This window comes from Astyanax mexicanus, chromosome 20, assembly GCF_023375975.1.
Source record: "Astyanax mexicanus isolate ESR-SI-001 chromosome 20, AstMex3_surface, whole genome shotgun sequence".
Lineage (NCBI taxonomy): Eukaryota > Metazoa > Chordata > Actinopteri > Characiformes > Acestrorhamphidae > Astyanax > Astyanax mexicanus.
The window spans coordinates 21,052,565-21,070,647 of NC_064427.1; the positions used below are offsets into that span (position 1 = coordinate 21,052,565).

An 18,083-nucleotide genomic window follows, 5' to 3' on the forward strand; every position below is an offset into this window, starting at 1 on the left:
TATTAATGGTAAAAAGAAAGTACAAGGTTTTGGGAGATGGGTGATGATATGTGGTGTGGTCCAATTTGCTCGCAGCCCCAAATGCCTTGAAACGGCCCTTAGTGTCATTAATGCAAAGCACCAAATGTTATTACAATATTGAGAGCGCCCTCTTGTGGAGATCTTTACTCTGCTAAACATGAGTGAGTTGCTAACCAAGTACATAATGTTCTTCACACCTGTCACCCCTGCACCTTCAAGATCAGCCTCTCCGGAGTACTAATAGGTTGACACTGTCCCTTTCACACACACCAGTGGGATATCATCTGATTACCTGGACTATTTATACTGGTTTTGTTAGTAGTCTCCAGTTGCGAGATATTGCCACATCGTTGTCTTATCGAGAGTCTATACTGTGTTTGTTATTTCTGCTACGATTTTTGCACTAATAAATCTTCCTTGCATTTTTGCATCTAGACTACTCTGGTTGGTTCTAACAAAATCTAGCTGATAATTGTACCTGTTGAAATTCTACAGCACTTTTATTAAGAATATGAGGAAGGTTTGGGTTCTCCTGGTTGGACCCCTGTCCTGGGTAAAGTTGGCGAGGCTGGTTTCGCTCCTGCTGGACGGCAGATGTTCCCTGTTGTCTCCTGCTCGTCTCGGTGAGGGACTGAGTCCTCCACCTCCACCGAGACGCTGTCAGAATAACGAATGACCCTCTGAATATTGAGACGGGCTGGTACCATGCTCTCCTCCTTCATGTGGTAATGATTAACCGCCGCTGTTATCACTCAGCTTCAGCTTCAGCTCTCCATGTGATAGTTTAAGTCAACGTGGTGTTACTACACATCCTCACACCACTGATATCTGGGGAGCTGGGGGTTAAGTGGGGCTTAACTCTTGGGTGTTGTGGCGCCAATGAAAAACTGGATCATTACAAAATATAGTTTTGCATTTTAGTTTTATTACTTACTGTAGGTTTGCCATTAAATCTGATTCTGATCCACCATATTCAGCTGATCCGTCTCTTCAGTAGAGTGTAATTAGTTGATTTAACTATTTCCAGGGTGGGTGTTAACCATTTGGGGGCCCCAAGCACCAATAATTCTGTATGTCAGATTATGGTTTATGCAAAACCAAAATACTTTTTGATTACTCTAAAATGCTACAGTAATGTAACTTGATATTTGTATTATTAATAGTATAGAATGGTGTCGTTTGATAACAGTTTTTGCTGAGTTTATATATCTCAAAAAATCAAATAGACACTCCAGATTGCTACAGTAATATTACCTGAAATATATACCTTAAATACTGAATACAAGAATAAGATATTTACGGATTTTGTGGTGTAATTTTCATGTTTTACATGACTTTACAGGATAATATCTCATTAAAACACAATTGTCCTACACTGCCATCCCTTTAATTTGGATTTTTACTGTATTATTACTTGAAACATACATAAGAATACTACTACTAATTGTTTTTCAAGTCTTCAATTGAGCCATTTAATAATTCTTTAATTTTCTTATTTTATAAGAGTATAAATTCTGGTCTATATACAACCAAATTTGATTAAATATAATTAATACTATAAAAAAAAGTGTTTTTGGTGGTAAAAGAAGTTGTGTAGTAGTAGCTATTTTGTACTGGCCTTTGATCTTTTCTTTGTGTTTGTTTCACTAGGTGAGGTACCAAGATTGGCCACCAGGGGAGCTCTATAAACTCTATAAACATAAGCTGTAAAAGGCTCCTCCCCTTTGGTGACCTGGAAAAACATCCTGCTCTGGCCAACCCAGCACTTCTATTTCACACTCTGTTTGCTGTTAGTTTTGCTGTAGTTTTTTTTTTCCATTTCATTCATCACTTTCGGGATGATTAGAGGGTGATGCCGATCTGTTTTGTCTACCATTACTTCCTGTTTTGATGGCAGTGAGTTTGGGTAGCTCTGTGTGTTTTGGTTTTCTTTGTTTTCAGGTGAAAATGTAAGAAAACGAAACTTTTAGAGTAGAGCTGGTTTAAAATGTTGTTTTTTATCATTAAAATGATTTCTGTGAAGAAAACTTCGAAAGATGATGCAATGATCAAGATGAATTGTTCTGTTTGATATGTGTGATCAAATCTGACCATGGTTCAGTTGATTTGGACCAAGACCAACTCGTTTGGTTGGACCTAAAAATTTTGTTTTCCTCCTGCTTTAGGGATTAGAGTGATTGAAGCTATGCTAATTTCGATTTATTGCTTATGTGTAACAAAAACATGGCTTTTAACACACTTAACTCAAGATTTATCCCAATATTATACATTAATAATATACATTGTTTGGTAGTCATTTAGCTTTAAACCTTTTGTGGCATCCCTCAAGGTTCAGTTTTAGGGTTCATGAAGTTAATGCAAATTTTGTTTCCAATGTAATGTTGGCCTATATGCACAGGCTTAATGGGTTAAATGTGCATGTTATTTTCAGCACAGCCAGGGTTTAGTGCTTTAAGGAACAGGGTTACCCATGATGATCCTGCTCTAGTCACATAACTCTAATTACTTATTAACCAGGTCCTCGTGGGCTGGGTTAAACGTGTTAAAGTCAAGCACAGAACTCCCAATGCTACAATGCTACAAAAAGCATGGTTTAAAAAGTGTGGTAAGTGTGTAGTAAGATTTTTAGAAGTTTAGGGTTAAGAGGGTTTAGAGTTTTGGTTATATGCTGGTTAAAATGTAGGCGTTTTGATGTTCTTTTCTCTCTGAAAGTCAGTAGAAGCTGCTCAGCTGCGAAACCGGGAAACTGAAGTTTCCTATTTACAGCAGAAGTAGAGGCACAGGAAATGCCCCCCCCCCCCCCCCCCCCCACACACACACCACACACACACACACACACCAGCCACCCAACCAACTCCACCTTTCTTCTAAAACTTTCAACCACACCTAAAAAAAACCAACCAACTCACACACTCTTCACACCAACTGACTGACTGACTATAACAGTGTAGAGAGTACCTCAACTATTGTTTCTAATCCGTAATCAGTGAGCCAGAGACTACATTATATACCATAATATCAGTAAAGGCCTTTAGTGGTGCCTCAAAGTGTGAATTCCACTCCCCAACTGTAGGAGGAGCCCAGGAGCAAGAAATACCCTCCAGTACTACTGCTTTAACCACACAGTCAACCACCAATCTGACCAAACCCACCACCAACCAACCACCCCAACCACTTTCCAAACTTCAAACCTCCAGCTAATCGAAACAGTTTACCACACTGACAATTCCCCCAACCAACTTAACCACACTCACCATCAACCAACCTCAAACACCCTTTCAAATCTCAAACATCCAGCCAATTAAACCAATTAACCACACTTCTTACCACCAACCCAACCACTCTTCCACTCCTCATCTGCTATAAACTGATCAACCAATCAAACCGCCCATTACCAACCAACCCAACCACTCCTTTAAACTCTCTAAACCACCAACCAATCAAACCACCTGTCACCAACCAACCCAACCACTCCTGTAAACTCTCCAAACCACTAACCAATCAAACCACCCATCACCAACCAACCCAATCACTTCTTCAAACTCTCCAAACACCAACCAATCCTGTCAATCCAAACCACCTGTCACCAACCAACCCAACCACTCCTTTAAACTCTCTAAACCACCAACCGATCAAACCACCTGTTACCAACCATCCAAACAATTCCTTCAAACTCTCCAAACCACCAACCAATCAAACCAACCAACCCAACCACTCCTTCAAACTCTCCAAACCACCAACCAATCAAACCAACCAACCCAACTACTCCTTCAAACTCTCCAAACCACCACCCAATCAAACCACCTGTCACCAGGCAACCCAACCACTCCTTCAAACTCTCCAAACCACCACCCAATCAAACCACCTGTCACCAAGCAACCCAACCACTCCTTCAAACTCTCCAAACCACCAACCAATCAAACCACCATCACCAACCAACCCAACCACTTCTTCAAACTCTCCAAACCACCAAGCAATCAAACCACCTGTCACCAACCAACCCAACCACTCCTTCAAACTCTCCAAACCACCAACCAATCAAACCACCTGTCACCAAGCAACCCAACCACTCCTTCAAACTCTCCAAACCACCAACCAATCAAACCACCTGTCACCAACCAACCCAACCACTCCTTCAAACTCTCCAAACCACCAACCAATCAAACCACCCATCACCAACCAATCCAACCCCTCCTTCAAACTCTCAAATATTTTTCACAGACGTCCTCCTGAGAAACTTATCCCACCTGGATAAGGCTTTAGTGAGCAAAATAATGTCGGAAAATTGTTGATTACATAATTACTGCACACCTTGTTCATTTATAAATCCATTAATAAAAAAAGGAAAAAGAATACATACAAAAACCATGTCAACAACATGCCTACAAATTCAACCAATTAAACCAACCCTCTAACAGGTAATTGGTTAATTGATAATCAACCACTAATCAATTAACCACAATTGACAACCTTTAAAATTTGACCACACTGTTGGAGTGCACCAGACATTATACAGCAGATTTCAAAGTAATTATTTTGTGTACATTTATTATTATTATTATTATTATTATTATTATTATTATTGTGGGATGTAATCGTTTGATGTTGAATGTTTGATCTTGTGCTGCTGGAACTCTTTACTGGGAGTGTGTTGATCAGGGGGCTGGGCTGAACTGGTGGGCTGGAGGGGGCGGGACTGGGTTCAGCAGAGCTCGAGAGTGAGGAGTATTAGCTCGAGCAGCGCTGGAGAGCTCCGGTTCTGGGCAGGATGTTGCAGTGGTTCTCCGCCGCGGCTCTGATCGGTAAGTTGCGGTAATGCGGTATTGCGGTAACGCTAAAGCGCGGGGAGGTTGCGGGTGCGCGGTGCGTTGGGGAGGGCGCGCGCTCTGCAGCGCTGATGGATTATTGATGATGGAGGGTGGGTAAGTGCGCGCGCGTGAGTGTCGAGTGTGTGTGGAGTTAAGTGTGTGTATGGATTTAGCTCGTGCGTTTTGAGATGTTTGCTTGCAGACAAGTGAAATACAAGTGTTTGCAGCCTTGTCTGAAACACTCCTCTTGAAGTGTGTGTGTGTGTGTGTGTGTGTGTGTGTGTGTGTGTGTGTGTGTGAGGGTTTGCTTTAACTGTCATGTTCATGTTCCTGTAACTCAGCTGGAGTTGAGTTGAGTTTGCAGTTTCTATGCCAGTGAAAAGGATGTAATGTCAGTCTATGATCTGGAACCATGTTCAGATCCAGTTCCAGATACTGGAAGATACTAGTTGTAAAATAGTGAAGAGGTAGAGTTGGTATACAGTAAATAGCTTTATTTGAGTAACATTCTAATCCAGATTATTGGAAGAACCACTTAAATAATTGTATAAAAAAATGTCAGTCAATCTGAAAAATTTCATGAACTTTAAAAGTATCTGTATGCAGTCGCAAAGAGCATCAATAAAGTAATAATGATAAAACTGGCACTCATCAGGACCACCCCAGTAAAGGAAGGACAAGAGTTGCCCCTTTTTGCAATGTCAAATAACATGTTTTAAAGCAGTGTGTAAGACTGGTGGAGGAGAACATGATGCCAATATGCATGAAAACTGTGATTAAAATCAGGGTTATTCCACCAAATATTGATTTCTGAACTCTTAACACTTTATGAATATGAATTGTTTTTTTTTTTTGCATTATTTGAGGTCTGAACGCTCTACATCTTTTATGTTATTTCAGCCATTTCTCATTTTCTGCAAATAAATAAATGCTCTAAATGAAAATATGTTTATATTTTAGTTTATAGCATGCAACAGCATTGTTAATTTTACTCAAACATACACTTATAAATAGCAAAATCAGAGAAACTGATTCAGAAACTTAAGTGGTCTCTTATATATATATATATATATATATATATAGATGGTCCGTGTTATGGACTGTCTGTCTTTACGTTATTGGAACAGGCAGACAGTGGGACAGGTAGACAGTGGGAGAGGTAGACAGTGGGACAGGTAGACAGTGGGAGAGGTAGACAGTGGGACAGATAGAAAGGTGGACAGAGAGACAGTAGGACAAGTGGGACAGGTGGACAGTAGCTGATTTTTGAAGCTCCTGCAGGAGAAGCTGTTGGTGTGAGTTAAGTCGCTCCATGTGACGCTGTGAAGTGTGTATGAAATGAAGTAGCTTAAAGCCCTGTCTGACCTTACGATGTGTGTGTGCGTGTGTGTGTTTGTGCGTGTGTGTGTGCATGTGTGTGTGTGTGTGCGTGTGTGTGTGCGTGCGTGTGTGTGTGTGGGTGTGTGCGTGTGTGTGTGTGTGCGTGTGTGTGTGTGCGTGCGTGCGTGTGTGTGTGTGTGTGTGTGTGTGTGTGGGTGTGTGTGTGTGTGATCTCCAGCTGCATCTAACTCAATTCACTAACAAGGGTCACACGCTTTCATCACATGGTCAACCCACAGAGAGAGAGAGAGAGAGAGAGAGAGAGAGAGAGAATCGACAGAACTGTGAGTGAGAGGAAAAGCAAGAAAGGGAGAAACAAAGAGAGGGAGACATAAAACGAGAGAAAGGCAAAAAGAAAGGAGAGAGAGTGAGAGCATGAAAGATTGAGAATGAGAGAGAGATATAAAAAATGAGAAAGCGAGAGCGAGACAGAAAGATAGAGACAGAAACAGTGACTGAGACAGAACAGTGAGTGTGAGAAAAGGCAAGAAAGAGAGAGACATAAACAGAGGTAGAAAAAGAGAGAGATTCAAAGGGAGAGAGAGAGAGAAAGAGAGAGAGAGAAAGAGAAAGAAAGACAGAACAGTGAGTGAGAAACAGTAAGAAAGAGAGAGACAGAGATAGAGAGACATAAATAAAGGAATAGAGTGACATAAAGAAATAGAGAGAGAGAGAAAGAAAAAGAGAAAGAGATAAAGAAAGAGGGAGAGATATACAAAAAAGAGAGAGCTATAAAGAAAGAGACACATAAAGAAGGAGAGACAAAGAAAGAGAGAGACATAAAGAAAGAGAAAGAGACATGAAGAAAAGGAGAGAGACATAGAGAGAGAGAGATAAAGAAAAAGAGAAAGAGAAAGAGATAAAGAAAGAGACAGAGAGACATACAAAAAAGAGAGAGATATAAAGAAAGAGAGAGACATAAAGAAGGAGAGACAAAGAAAGAGAGAGACATAAAGAAGGAGAGACAAAGAAAGAGAGACATAAAGAGAGAGAGAGACATAAAGAAAGACAGAGAGAGATGAAGAAAGACAGACAGAGACAAAAAGAAAGACAGACAGAGACAAAAAGAAATACAGAAAGAGAGAGACACATAATGAGAGAGAGGGAAACATGCAGAACCACAGAGCTAAGTAGATGATCGTTGCAGATGAAAACATGGAGAACTGGTGTAGAAACAGGGAGGTGGTCATAATGTTATGCCTGATTTGTCTACACTGACTTGTCAAAAAATCATGGGACAGGAATTGGTATATTGGGTCCATTGAAATTTGCCAAACCCCAGCTGTGGGATATGTGGGCGTGGTCTCCTATATTGAATATGGTCGTGTCACAGTAACACACTTTAAACAGAGGCTTATATCACCTGGATTTAGTTCCCTAATCAGTATCACAGTATCAGTAACATGATCTCTATGTTGCGGTGGACCTTCTGCTGGGGGAGGCGGTTCTCTGGGCTTTAATGGGGGTTGAGAGGGTATGTGGAGCATGTGGAGGCTGCTGGGAAAACTGGTGTCCAGTCCACCAAAGCCCAGATGGATCGGAGGCCGTGCCGCTGTTTAAAGTCCCGGTGGAGATGGGCATACAGGTGTTTCTGGTTTAAAACCAGAGAGCTAACATCTGGCTTCAATCAGCCTGCGTGAGACAAGTGAACTAAAGTTTCGGGACGGCTGAAAGACCTGCAGCACACGCGGCATGGTCACGCATTTTACCCATCTGTCAGCTTTTAAGTAGACGGATTGGATTGATGGTGAATGGATGCTTATTCTCTTCACCCATAGCTTAATTATACATACAGCTCTAAAAACAAATAAGAGAGCACTTAAAAATGATAAATTTCTTTAATTTTACCGAATTAAAAACCTCTGGAATAAAATCAAGAGGAAGATGGACGATTACAAACCATCAAACCAAACTGAACTGCTTGAATTTTTGCACCAGGCGTAAAGGCATTAAGTTATCCAAAAGCAGTGTGTAAGACTGGTGGAGGAGAACATGATGTCAAGATGCATGAAAACTGTGATTAAAAACCAGGGTTATTCCACCAAATATTGATTTCTGAACTCTTAAAACTTTATGAATATGAACTTGTTTTTGTCTTTGCATTATTTGAGAAAGCTCTGCATCTTTTTTGTTATTTCAGCCATTTCTCATTTTCTGCAAATCTTATGGGGGGTCTTTAGTGCTTCATATGTGGGCTTTTTTATTGACAGGAAGTCTCACAGAGCGAAAGCAAAGTTAACACCTCTCTCTAACGCGGGGTTAACACTCGAACTCGAAAGTTTACCGCTGTGGTTTTATGTTGGTGCATTTTTAAGTGTTGTGGTTTTCGCTGTTCTCATAAATGGATTAAAGGCCAACCGAAAACAGTCATGCACATACGGTACCAGTCAAAAGCGTTTTCTTTATTTCTATTATTTTAATTTTATTGTAGATTAATATTGAATCTACATATGAACACATAAAAAATAAAGAGTTAAATGAAGCAGAATATGTTTTATTCTTTAGATTTAGATTTATTTTACTTTATCTATCATCCCAATCCATCTCAAACTTATCCCAAACCAGCTCAAATCATCCCATTGTAGCTCAGAATCATCCCAGATTATCTCAAACTCATCCCAAATCATTCTAGTTCAAACTCATTCTAAACCAGCTCAAACTAATTCCAAACCAGCTCAAACTCACCCCTAACCAGCTCAAACTCACCCCAAATTCATTACAAACCAGGTCAAACCCATCCCAAACTTATCCGAAATCAGCTCAAACTCATCCCAAATCAGCTCAAACTCATCCCAAACCAGCTCAAAATCATCCTACCAGCTCAAACTCATCCCAAACCAGCTCAAACTCATCCCAAACCAGCTCAAACTTATCTCAAACTCATCCTACCAGCTCAAACTCATCACAAACTAGCTCAAACCATCCCATTGTTGCTCAGACTCATCCCAGATTATCTCAAATTCATCCCAAATCATTCTAGTTCAAACTCATTCCAACCCAGTTCAAACTCATCCCAAACCAGCCCAAACCCACCCCAAACCAGCTCAAACTTACCCCAAACTCAGGCCAAACCAGGACAAACCCATCCCAAACTCATCCTAAATCAGCTCAAACTCATCCCAAATCAGCTCAAACTCATCCCAAGTCAGCTCAAACTCACCCTACCAGCTCAAAGTCATACCAAACCAGCTCAAACTCATCTCAAACTCATCCTACCAGCTCAAACTCATCACAAACCAGCTCAAACAATCCCATTGTAGCTCAGACTCATCCCAGATTATCTCAAACTCATCCCAAATCATTCTAGATCAAACTCACCCTAAACCAGCTCTAACTCATCCCAAACCAGCTCAAACTCATCCTAAACCAGTTCAAACTCATCTCAAACTCATACTACCAGCTCTAACTCATCCCAAACCAGCTCAAACCCATCCCAAACCAACTCAAACTCATCTCAATCTCATCCTACCAGCTCAAACTTATCCCAAACCAGCTCAAACACATCCCAAACCAGCTCAAACTCATCTCAAACTCATCCCAAACCAGCTCAAACTCATACCAAACCAGCTCAAACTCATCTCAAACTCATCCTACCAGCTCAAACTCATCACAAACCAGCTCAAACTCATCTCAAACTCATCCCAAACCAGCTCAAACTCATACCAAACCAGCTCAAACTCATCTCAAACTCATCCTACCAGCTCAAACTCATCACAAACCAACTCAAACTCATCTCAAACTCATCCCAAACCAGCTTAAACTTATCTCAAACTCATCATACCAGCTCAAACTAATCCCAAACACATCCTAAACCAGCTCAAACTCATCCCAAACACATTCCAAACCAACTCAAACTCATCCCAAACCCTAATCCCAAACTCATCCCAAACCAGCCCAAACTCATCCTAAACTCACCCAAACCAGCTCAAACTCATCCCAAACCAACTTAAACTAATCCTAAACCAGCTCAAACTCATCCCTAACAAGCTCAACTGGTGGTTGTACTGAAAGTGATTGATAGGTGGAGTCGTAGTGAGTGGGTGGGATCATTGGCTCAGCTAATTTTGGGTTAATTTGAGTTGATTTGAGTGAAACTGTGGAGGAGTGTACAGGAACTGTTTAGCAGTATCACACTAAACACTTGTTTCCTTTGGCTCGTGTAGAGGTTTACATTGGCTCAGAAACATACAGCCCGCGGTTAAACATCACAGGCCCCTGAGGGCCCCTGATGGTTGAGTGAATGCGTACGTGGTGTAGTTTAGATAGCCGGTGTGGTCGTACATCTGTCCTGTGTGCGCTGTGTTTATCTCCAGACTCTGATAACTGAGCATTCCTGTCTCCGAGAGGGAATGCAGCTCCCATTTGATTAAAATAGTTGAATTAAGGGCTCACAGTGGCTCGGCTCGGCCCGTAAGCCCCGCTTTATCCTACTTTCCTCTGAATTTATCGCTCCTTAAACCTGGACTCATTGAACTCACCCACTTACTTCCACTCCTCCACTCTTTTTAATTGATTATTCTTCGTCTTGTGTTTCCATTTATCTCAGGAGATTCGTCCCAGCCTCTTTTTTTAACAGCTAATTTCATAATGCGGTCCAGAAATAGCAGCAGGACGGGGCGAGCGAGGGCGGGTAGTGTGGCAGCTCGCCACTCCCTCTCCTCGGCTCTGAGTCCGACATGAAGACGAGTTCTTCACTCATAAATCTGCACCAAGCCCTGGCAGATTTTCCGAAATCTCTGAGAAGACCTTGAGCTGAACTATCTCTTCATACTTGGACAGTTATAAAAGGCATTCCTGTCCCGGCTGATGGGCTCCAGGTCTCCAGAGGAAACGCCCCCAATCGTAATTACACCACATAATGAGAACGAGGGACGAGGAGTGACTCAGGGCTCCGTAATTGGGCCACTTTTATTGTTGTGTTTTATTAAGAGCAGATCATTTCGTGAGCTGGTGAATTCTGGAACTGGTTCTTGTTGTTTCAAGTTTGTGGCAGTTTCACTGTAAATCGCACACTAATCGATTACAATTGATTATTAAAATATTTGGCAACTAATACAATAATTGATAAGTTGAGTCTACTGTGAATTGCGTTCTATGCAATATATCAAATCTGAACAATATCTGGTCAAATCTATCTTAAAAATGATCGAACCCATTAATTGACTATCCAAATAATTATTAATTGCAGCCCTATATCAAAGTATTTTTTTGCGTGACTGAGGTATAAATAAATAACATAATCAAAAACATTAAGAGCCCTATATTAGTGATCTTTAGGTGAGCCGTCAACTGTCCACCATGCAGCTTTGCTATCGTAACGACGAGGAAAGTACACCTTGTGCAGGTGTCAATGCACAAAAGTCATCTACTAATTCTCTTAATTAATCATGGGTGTGGTTTATTTTGGGCATAACGTGAAATAAACCAATCAGTGTGCCACTTACTGATCATTCCCTTTAAGAGCCAGGTGCGCTCTGACTTTGGCAGATTGCTATTTTAATGGCGCAGCTACCTGGACTAACTTGCTAAGGGTGTTTAAAAACAATATATCAGTATTTTTTAATCCCATAAGTTTATAACAAAAAGACACTACTGAAACAAAACTGCATGTTCCAGATTTTATACAGGCACTTTTATCATTCACTGCCTGGATATTCTGTATAATTGAGTAGACACGTAGTTCTAGCAGCATGTTTATCAAAAAACAACTGAAAGGTAATTAAATTTAATCAATTAATTATACTTATTAATTATAAACAACAGATTCTTCAAGTAAAATTAGTTTTTTACACTTTATGTAGCCTAAAAATGCAGTATGCTTTGGGAAAAAGAGCATCAAAGTTCTTAAAGAGACACTAAACCCTGAACCTAAACTGGAAAAAAACGCTTTTATTGTGGTAATTTCCGCCTCTGCAGCGCCCTCTCAGGTTCAACTATGCTATAGGCGAGGATGATGTTTCAGTTTACTTCGGTACGCAGACACATCACAATATGCAGATCAGTCAATCAATAATACCGCCCCCTTGGCCCAATCACCTCTACCTTCTGCCCCACCCCTAAACCCATACATCACCCAATGCAACTCCAAAACTATACCTCAAATTTTTGTTTGCCTTTTTCATGTTTCAGCTAAGGGTGGAATCAGCTAAAACAGTGGGGTTTAATGCTCCTTTAAGAAAAAAAGTAAGTAAGTAAAAAAGGTAAATAAAAAGTGCAGTTTAAGTTTTACTTTTTTTTTCATTTTCTATAAAACAAATTAGAAGTTAATTAGAACCAAATATAGTATATATTATCGATATAGAAACAATATTGTCTCTTCTTATACCTGAAAAAATATGAAAATATATTGATATATTTTTTAAAATGTCAATATTTTACCCAGTGCTAGGTTGCATACCTCAGGAGACTCTGTTTGTGGCGTGCTTGCAGAAATGGCTCCTTTTGCATCACTCTCCCATACAGCTTCTCCTTGTGCAAAGTGCGCTGTATTATTGACCGATGCACAGTGACACAAGATGATGCTGCAGCTCTTTGGAGGTGGTCTGTGGATTGTCCTTGACTGTTCTCACCATTCTTCTTCTCTGCCTTTCTGATATTTTTCTTGGCCTGCCACTTCTGAGCTTAACAAGAACTGTCCCTGTGGTCTTCCATTTCCTTACCATGTTCCTCACAGTGGAAACTGACAGGTTAAATCTCTGAGATAACTTTTTGTATCCTTCCCCTGAACAACTATGTTGAACAATCTTTGTTTTTAGATCATTTGAGAGTTGTTTTGATGAGCCCATGATGCCACTCTTCAGAGGAGATTCAAATAGGAGAACAACTTGCAATTGGTTATGACACCTGGTTATGAAGTTCAAAGCTCAATGAGGTTACCAAACCAATTTTGTGCTTCAGTAAGTCAGTAAAAAGTAGTTAGGAGTATTCAAATCAATAAAATGATAAGGGTGCCCATACTTTTGCACCGGTCAAATTTTGGTTTAATGCATATTGCACATTTTCTGTTAGTACAATAAACCTCATTTTAATCCTGAAATATTACTGTGTCCATCAGTTATTAGATATATCAAACTGAAATGGCTGCTGCAAACACCAAACTTTTTCATGTGACTGTATAATGTCTCGTTTCCACACTCCCACTGGATTAAAATTTAGTCCTGCACCTCAAGAAGTGTTGATTTGAGAGCAGATTATTTCCAGAAGTTGAGAAGGTGTGAGTTGAGTGTTATTGTTCTTCAGGTTCTTTGTATGGTAGATGATAGCAGGGGTAATGTACTATGATAAACTCCACTTTTGTCATTATTCTGTACGGGTATGTTTATACTGAGCGACTAAAACACATCTGATTGTGATCCAGCAGGGGATCCACATGCTGCTCTGGGGCTCCTCTGTGGTTCTAATGGGCTAAATTGCTGGTCTGGTTGGACTCCAGTGTAGATATCTGTCAGGGCTTTGTTTCCAGGCCTCGCAGCAACTTAACAGCGCAAACAGTCGGTGGGGCTATAATAACATTTACGTTTTAATATGATACATAACCGCGCGGCGATCCGGACGTCTGTTGTGATAACAATCGGACAGTTGTTATTTTGACCGTGACTGCTTGATCACTGGTAGCTTCCAAAGTATTTTAAACATCTCTCCAGCCTGCTGGGAGGGGGGTGGTGGGAGCCAACGGCCTGTCCAGCCTGTGAAAATATGGCCGGTTGGTTTTTGACCAATACAGAATGCAGACCAGTCCACAGCTGGGCTGGAGACTCCAGCAGGACGCTGGCGTTCTCACGGGCAACACGGGAACCAGCGAGCATCAGCGAAAATCAGATATGGCACAAGCTGAACTTTCCATTCAGTACATACCAGAGTTTAAGAGCAGCGAAAGATCTCTTCAGCTTCCTTCACAACTTCTGAGTGGGGTACAATGGGTACAAAAAAACATGGATAATTTTTGTAGTTCAAAAGGTTCAAGTACAACAAGCTTTGTGTCATCTTCTCGTATTCCAGTAACAACGTTTTCCACCAATTTTCACACCAGTCGGACAAATATTTCTTCAGATAACCCTTAAAGACAACTTCTGTACCATGAGAATGTACGTACATGTTTTTTTTTTATTGTAGGCGTCTTTATCACATAATTCACTGCTGTATGAAAAGAACCTCCTCTAGGTGGCACAATAGAGCAACATTTCGAAGGAGATCAATTTGAACAACTTCCAGAGAGAGTTTGCCAGGATAAAGACCAGCCTCCAAACATGGTGGAGGTAGCTTCATCATATACATCTCACAGTGAGAGCTAGCCAGAATAAAGTTCAGCCTCTAAACATGGCTGAGGTAGTTTTATGAACCACTTAGATGACTTTTAACTTCTATTGAGAGTTTGCTAGGATAAAGTACAGCTTTAAAACATGGTGGAGGTAGTGTCATCATCTACATCTCACAGTGAGAGCTAGCCAGGATAAAGTACAGCTTCCAAACAAGGTGGAGGTAGTTATATCATCTGCATATCACAGTAAAATCTATCCAGGATAAAGTACATCTTCCAAACATGGTGGAGGTAGTTATATTATCTACTACTCACAGTGAGAGCTAGCCAGGATAAAGTACATCTTCCAAACATGGTGGAGGTAGTTATATTATCTACTACTCACAGTGAGAGCTAGCCAGGATAAAGTAACTTCCAAACATGGTGGAGGTAGCTTTGTCATATATATCTCACAGTGAGAGCTATCCAGGATAAAGTACAGCTTCCAAACATGGTGGAGGTAGTTTCATCATCTTCATCGTCTACAGTGAGAGCTAGCCTGGATAAAGTACAGCTTTAAAACATGGTGGAGGTAGTGTCATCATCTACATATCGCAGTGAGAGCTAGCCAGGATAAAGTACAGCTTCCAAACATGGTGGAGGTAGCTTCGTCATATATATCTCACAGTGAGAGCTATCCAGGATAAAGTACAGCCTTTAAACATGGTGGAGGTAGTTTTATCATCTTCATCATCTACAGTGAGAGCTAGCCTGAATAAAGTACAGCCTCAAAACATGATGGAGGTAGCTTCATCAAATATATTTTACAGTGAGAGCTAGCCAGGATTCCAAACGTGGTGGAGGTAGTTTCGTCATCTACATCTTACAGTTAAAGCTAGCCAGGATCAAGTACATCATCCAAACATGGTAGAGGTAGCTTCACACACCTATTTTGTTTGGCACAAGTCAAAATAAAATTCTTCAGAGGTTATCTGGAGAAAAATCAGTCTAATCGATGTCAAAATTGGTGGACAACTTTGGTAGTGGAATACGAAAAGATGACCCAAAGCTCGTTCTACTTGAACCTTTTAAACTACATAAAATATCCATGTGCAGAATACAATGTAACGCAGACCTGAAGCTCTATCCAGACTTAAAAGATCTACAGGGTCTCTGAGATTATTAATCAGTGATGATTGGAGGTTATGTAGATGCACAGGCACGTCAGTTTAGCCCTAACGTTATTAATGCAACATCTCTAATCAGTCGTCAGCAGACAGGAAATGAACTGCAGTGCTTTTATCTTTTTGCATTTTATCAAAAACAGGACAATGTTTATAGGAAATGATAATGATGTCAGTGTTGCTCACAGGAAGTCACGCTTTTGCATTGTGAGCTGTGTTTGCATTGCTGCAACCAGCTGAAATCTGCACAGATCAGCACCAAACAATAACTCTACATTGTTTCTGACTCAGTTATCTGATTCTGTCTCGAATCTTTAGCTTAAATAATAGAAATAAATCAAATTAGAAAAAATGAAGTCCAATTTTTGCACACTACACATTATTTCAACAGACACATAATTGCCAAGTTGCAAAGGCTAGTGCACTGCATAAAACAGACCAACAGCTTCATGTGGCCTAATATCTTGTAAAATTAGATATACTTAATATACTATTTTATTGTATGGTGCCCCCCTAAAGGACAATCATAGCCAATATAGTTTACTAGGGCATTTACAGATAAAGATATCCTACAAGTTTCATCATGATTGATAAATAATTAACCTGTCAAAAGCAAAAAGTTTGTTTCAAAATGTTTGGCTAATAGGAGCAACAATAATATACACATCACACTTGCCTTTGGTGCACCACTAGAACATTAACTTTAGATGAAAATTGCAAACTTTCAAAGTTTGTATAGTTTCTGAGAACAGTTTGATAGCTTTGGTTACGTCAAAAGTGGTTTGACACTAAACATATCAGAATTGGTCAAAAACCCATGGACTAGTTCGCAAAAGTAGGTTTCGTATATTATGCACATTAGCAAAGAATTGTGTGCATGTTAGCGCTGCCCATATAAACTTAGCACCTCCCCAAGAGACAAGACAATGTTGGGTCACACTGCACAGTGCATGCAAGAGGGAAGAGTGCTGGACAATATATAAATATATGTCTATGTGCATTAAGTTGCTTTTACTGTATGTCTATCAGTTGTGATTATCCCTTCTGATGAATGCAGTCACCCATTGCTGACACAGATTTGCAAATGCACCCAAACACTGCTTGCCTGTTTCCTATAGTAGATAAGTACTGCCAAAAGAATAGGACTGTCTGGACAGTAGAGACAGTTGCTCCACCAAAAGCAGGAAAAATTCTTTTTGATATCTCTGATTTCAGAAGAAGCAATGAAATAAATGAGCACATCCATATGGTTTATATATGTATTCTTGTGATTTTACCCTTTAAAGTGTGTTTGTTTTATTTTTAGGTTTGTACTCTAGATTTTGCTTTCGGTTGTAATCTAGGAACAAGTGCCATTGTTAGTTTTAATAAAAGGAAATGCCCCTGAATGTCTGGATATATGCCAGGGTTTTCACAAACACACTTTTACTGGGTGTTAATGGTGTTTCCTTTACGCCTCAGTGCTATAAATTCCTTATTTGGATGCCAACACTGAGGTGTGTTAAACTATAAACAGCAAAAAACACACTGAATCTGACATTTTAATTACATTTTAATTACTTTTTATGTTGTATTGAAATCTGATACATATCTGATTCATGGCAATGTCTGATAAGCAATTAAAATTCATGCAACTTCATTCTAATTGGACAAGGAAAAATGGACAACAGCAGTGAGTGAGGGGTTCAGTGGTGGGAAAGTGTGGAAACAGAGCCCATAAATATTTGGACTAATTTCTCTGTTACAATAGTATTGGAAGGCTTGTGTTAAAACTGCTATATGTTTTAATTCAAAGGCTGAAGGTGGCCATGGGAGGGTGCTACTGCATCAACGCCAAGGAATCAAACTTAAGTGGGCGTTTTGGGTTGTATGGTGGGTGATGTATGTAGGTTTTGGGATTTGTGGGATTTAGGTCCCTCTCTGGTGAGAGTGGATAACTGCACAGAGCATGCGGAAGAATAAGTTTAAACTGGGCGGGTTTGAGAGAGAGAGAGAGAGAGAGAGAGAGACAGCTTAGTCAGAAACTTTACTCCTTCATTTCTTTGGTTTTATTATGAGTGAATGAGGTACTGAGCTCTGAGTTTCCTCTTCTGAAGTCTCCATTGCTTCACCAGCCGCTCGCGTTCAGTAAAACTGAGCTGGATCCTCTTTTACAGGCTGTAGGTGTGACGTAAGTACGTAAAGACGCATGACGTAGCCAGAAGAAGAACTCCTGTGAAAATAGTCCGACACCCCAGTTTTTAGAAAGAATATATTAGACTTAGCAGGGATGGTCGTTCCAGTACCATTAAACTGGTACCATTGAACACTATATTTTATATATTCTCCACTCAGAAGTTCAGCTGCTTTCAGCTAAGAAACAAATGAATACGGACTGCCACTATTCTATATGTTTCTAGAATATACTACTGCAGCAAAATAAATGTTAAAGTTCAGTTTAAACAAAACAATACT

General features: G+C 40.2%; 1 protein-coding gene across 1 annotated transcript in view; it reads left to right on the forward strand.

Moving 5' to 3' along the window:
• The first annotated feature begins 4,733 nt into the window (after positions 1-4,733).
• Positions 4,734-18,083, forward strand: part of itga1 (integrin, alpha 1) — a 91,378-nt gene continuing 78,028 nt past the window's right edge. Inside the window, exon 1 of the mRNA XM_049469001.1 lies at positions 4,734-4,823. Coding sequence (XP_049324958.1) covers positions 4,790-4,823 — 34 coding nt within the window. The 5' untranslated portion in view covers positions 4,734-4,789. The remainder of the gene's footprint in view (positions 4,824-18,083) is intronic.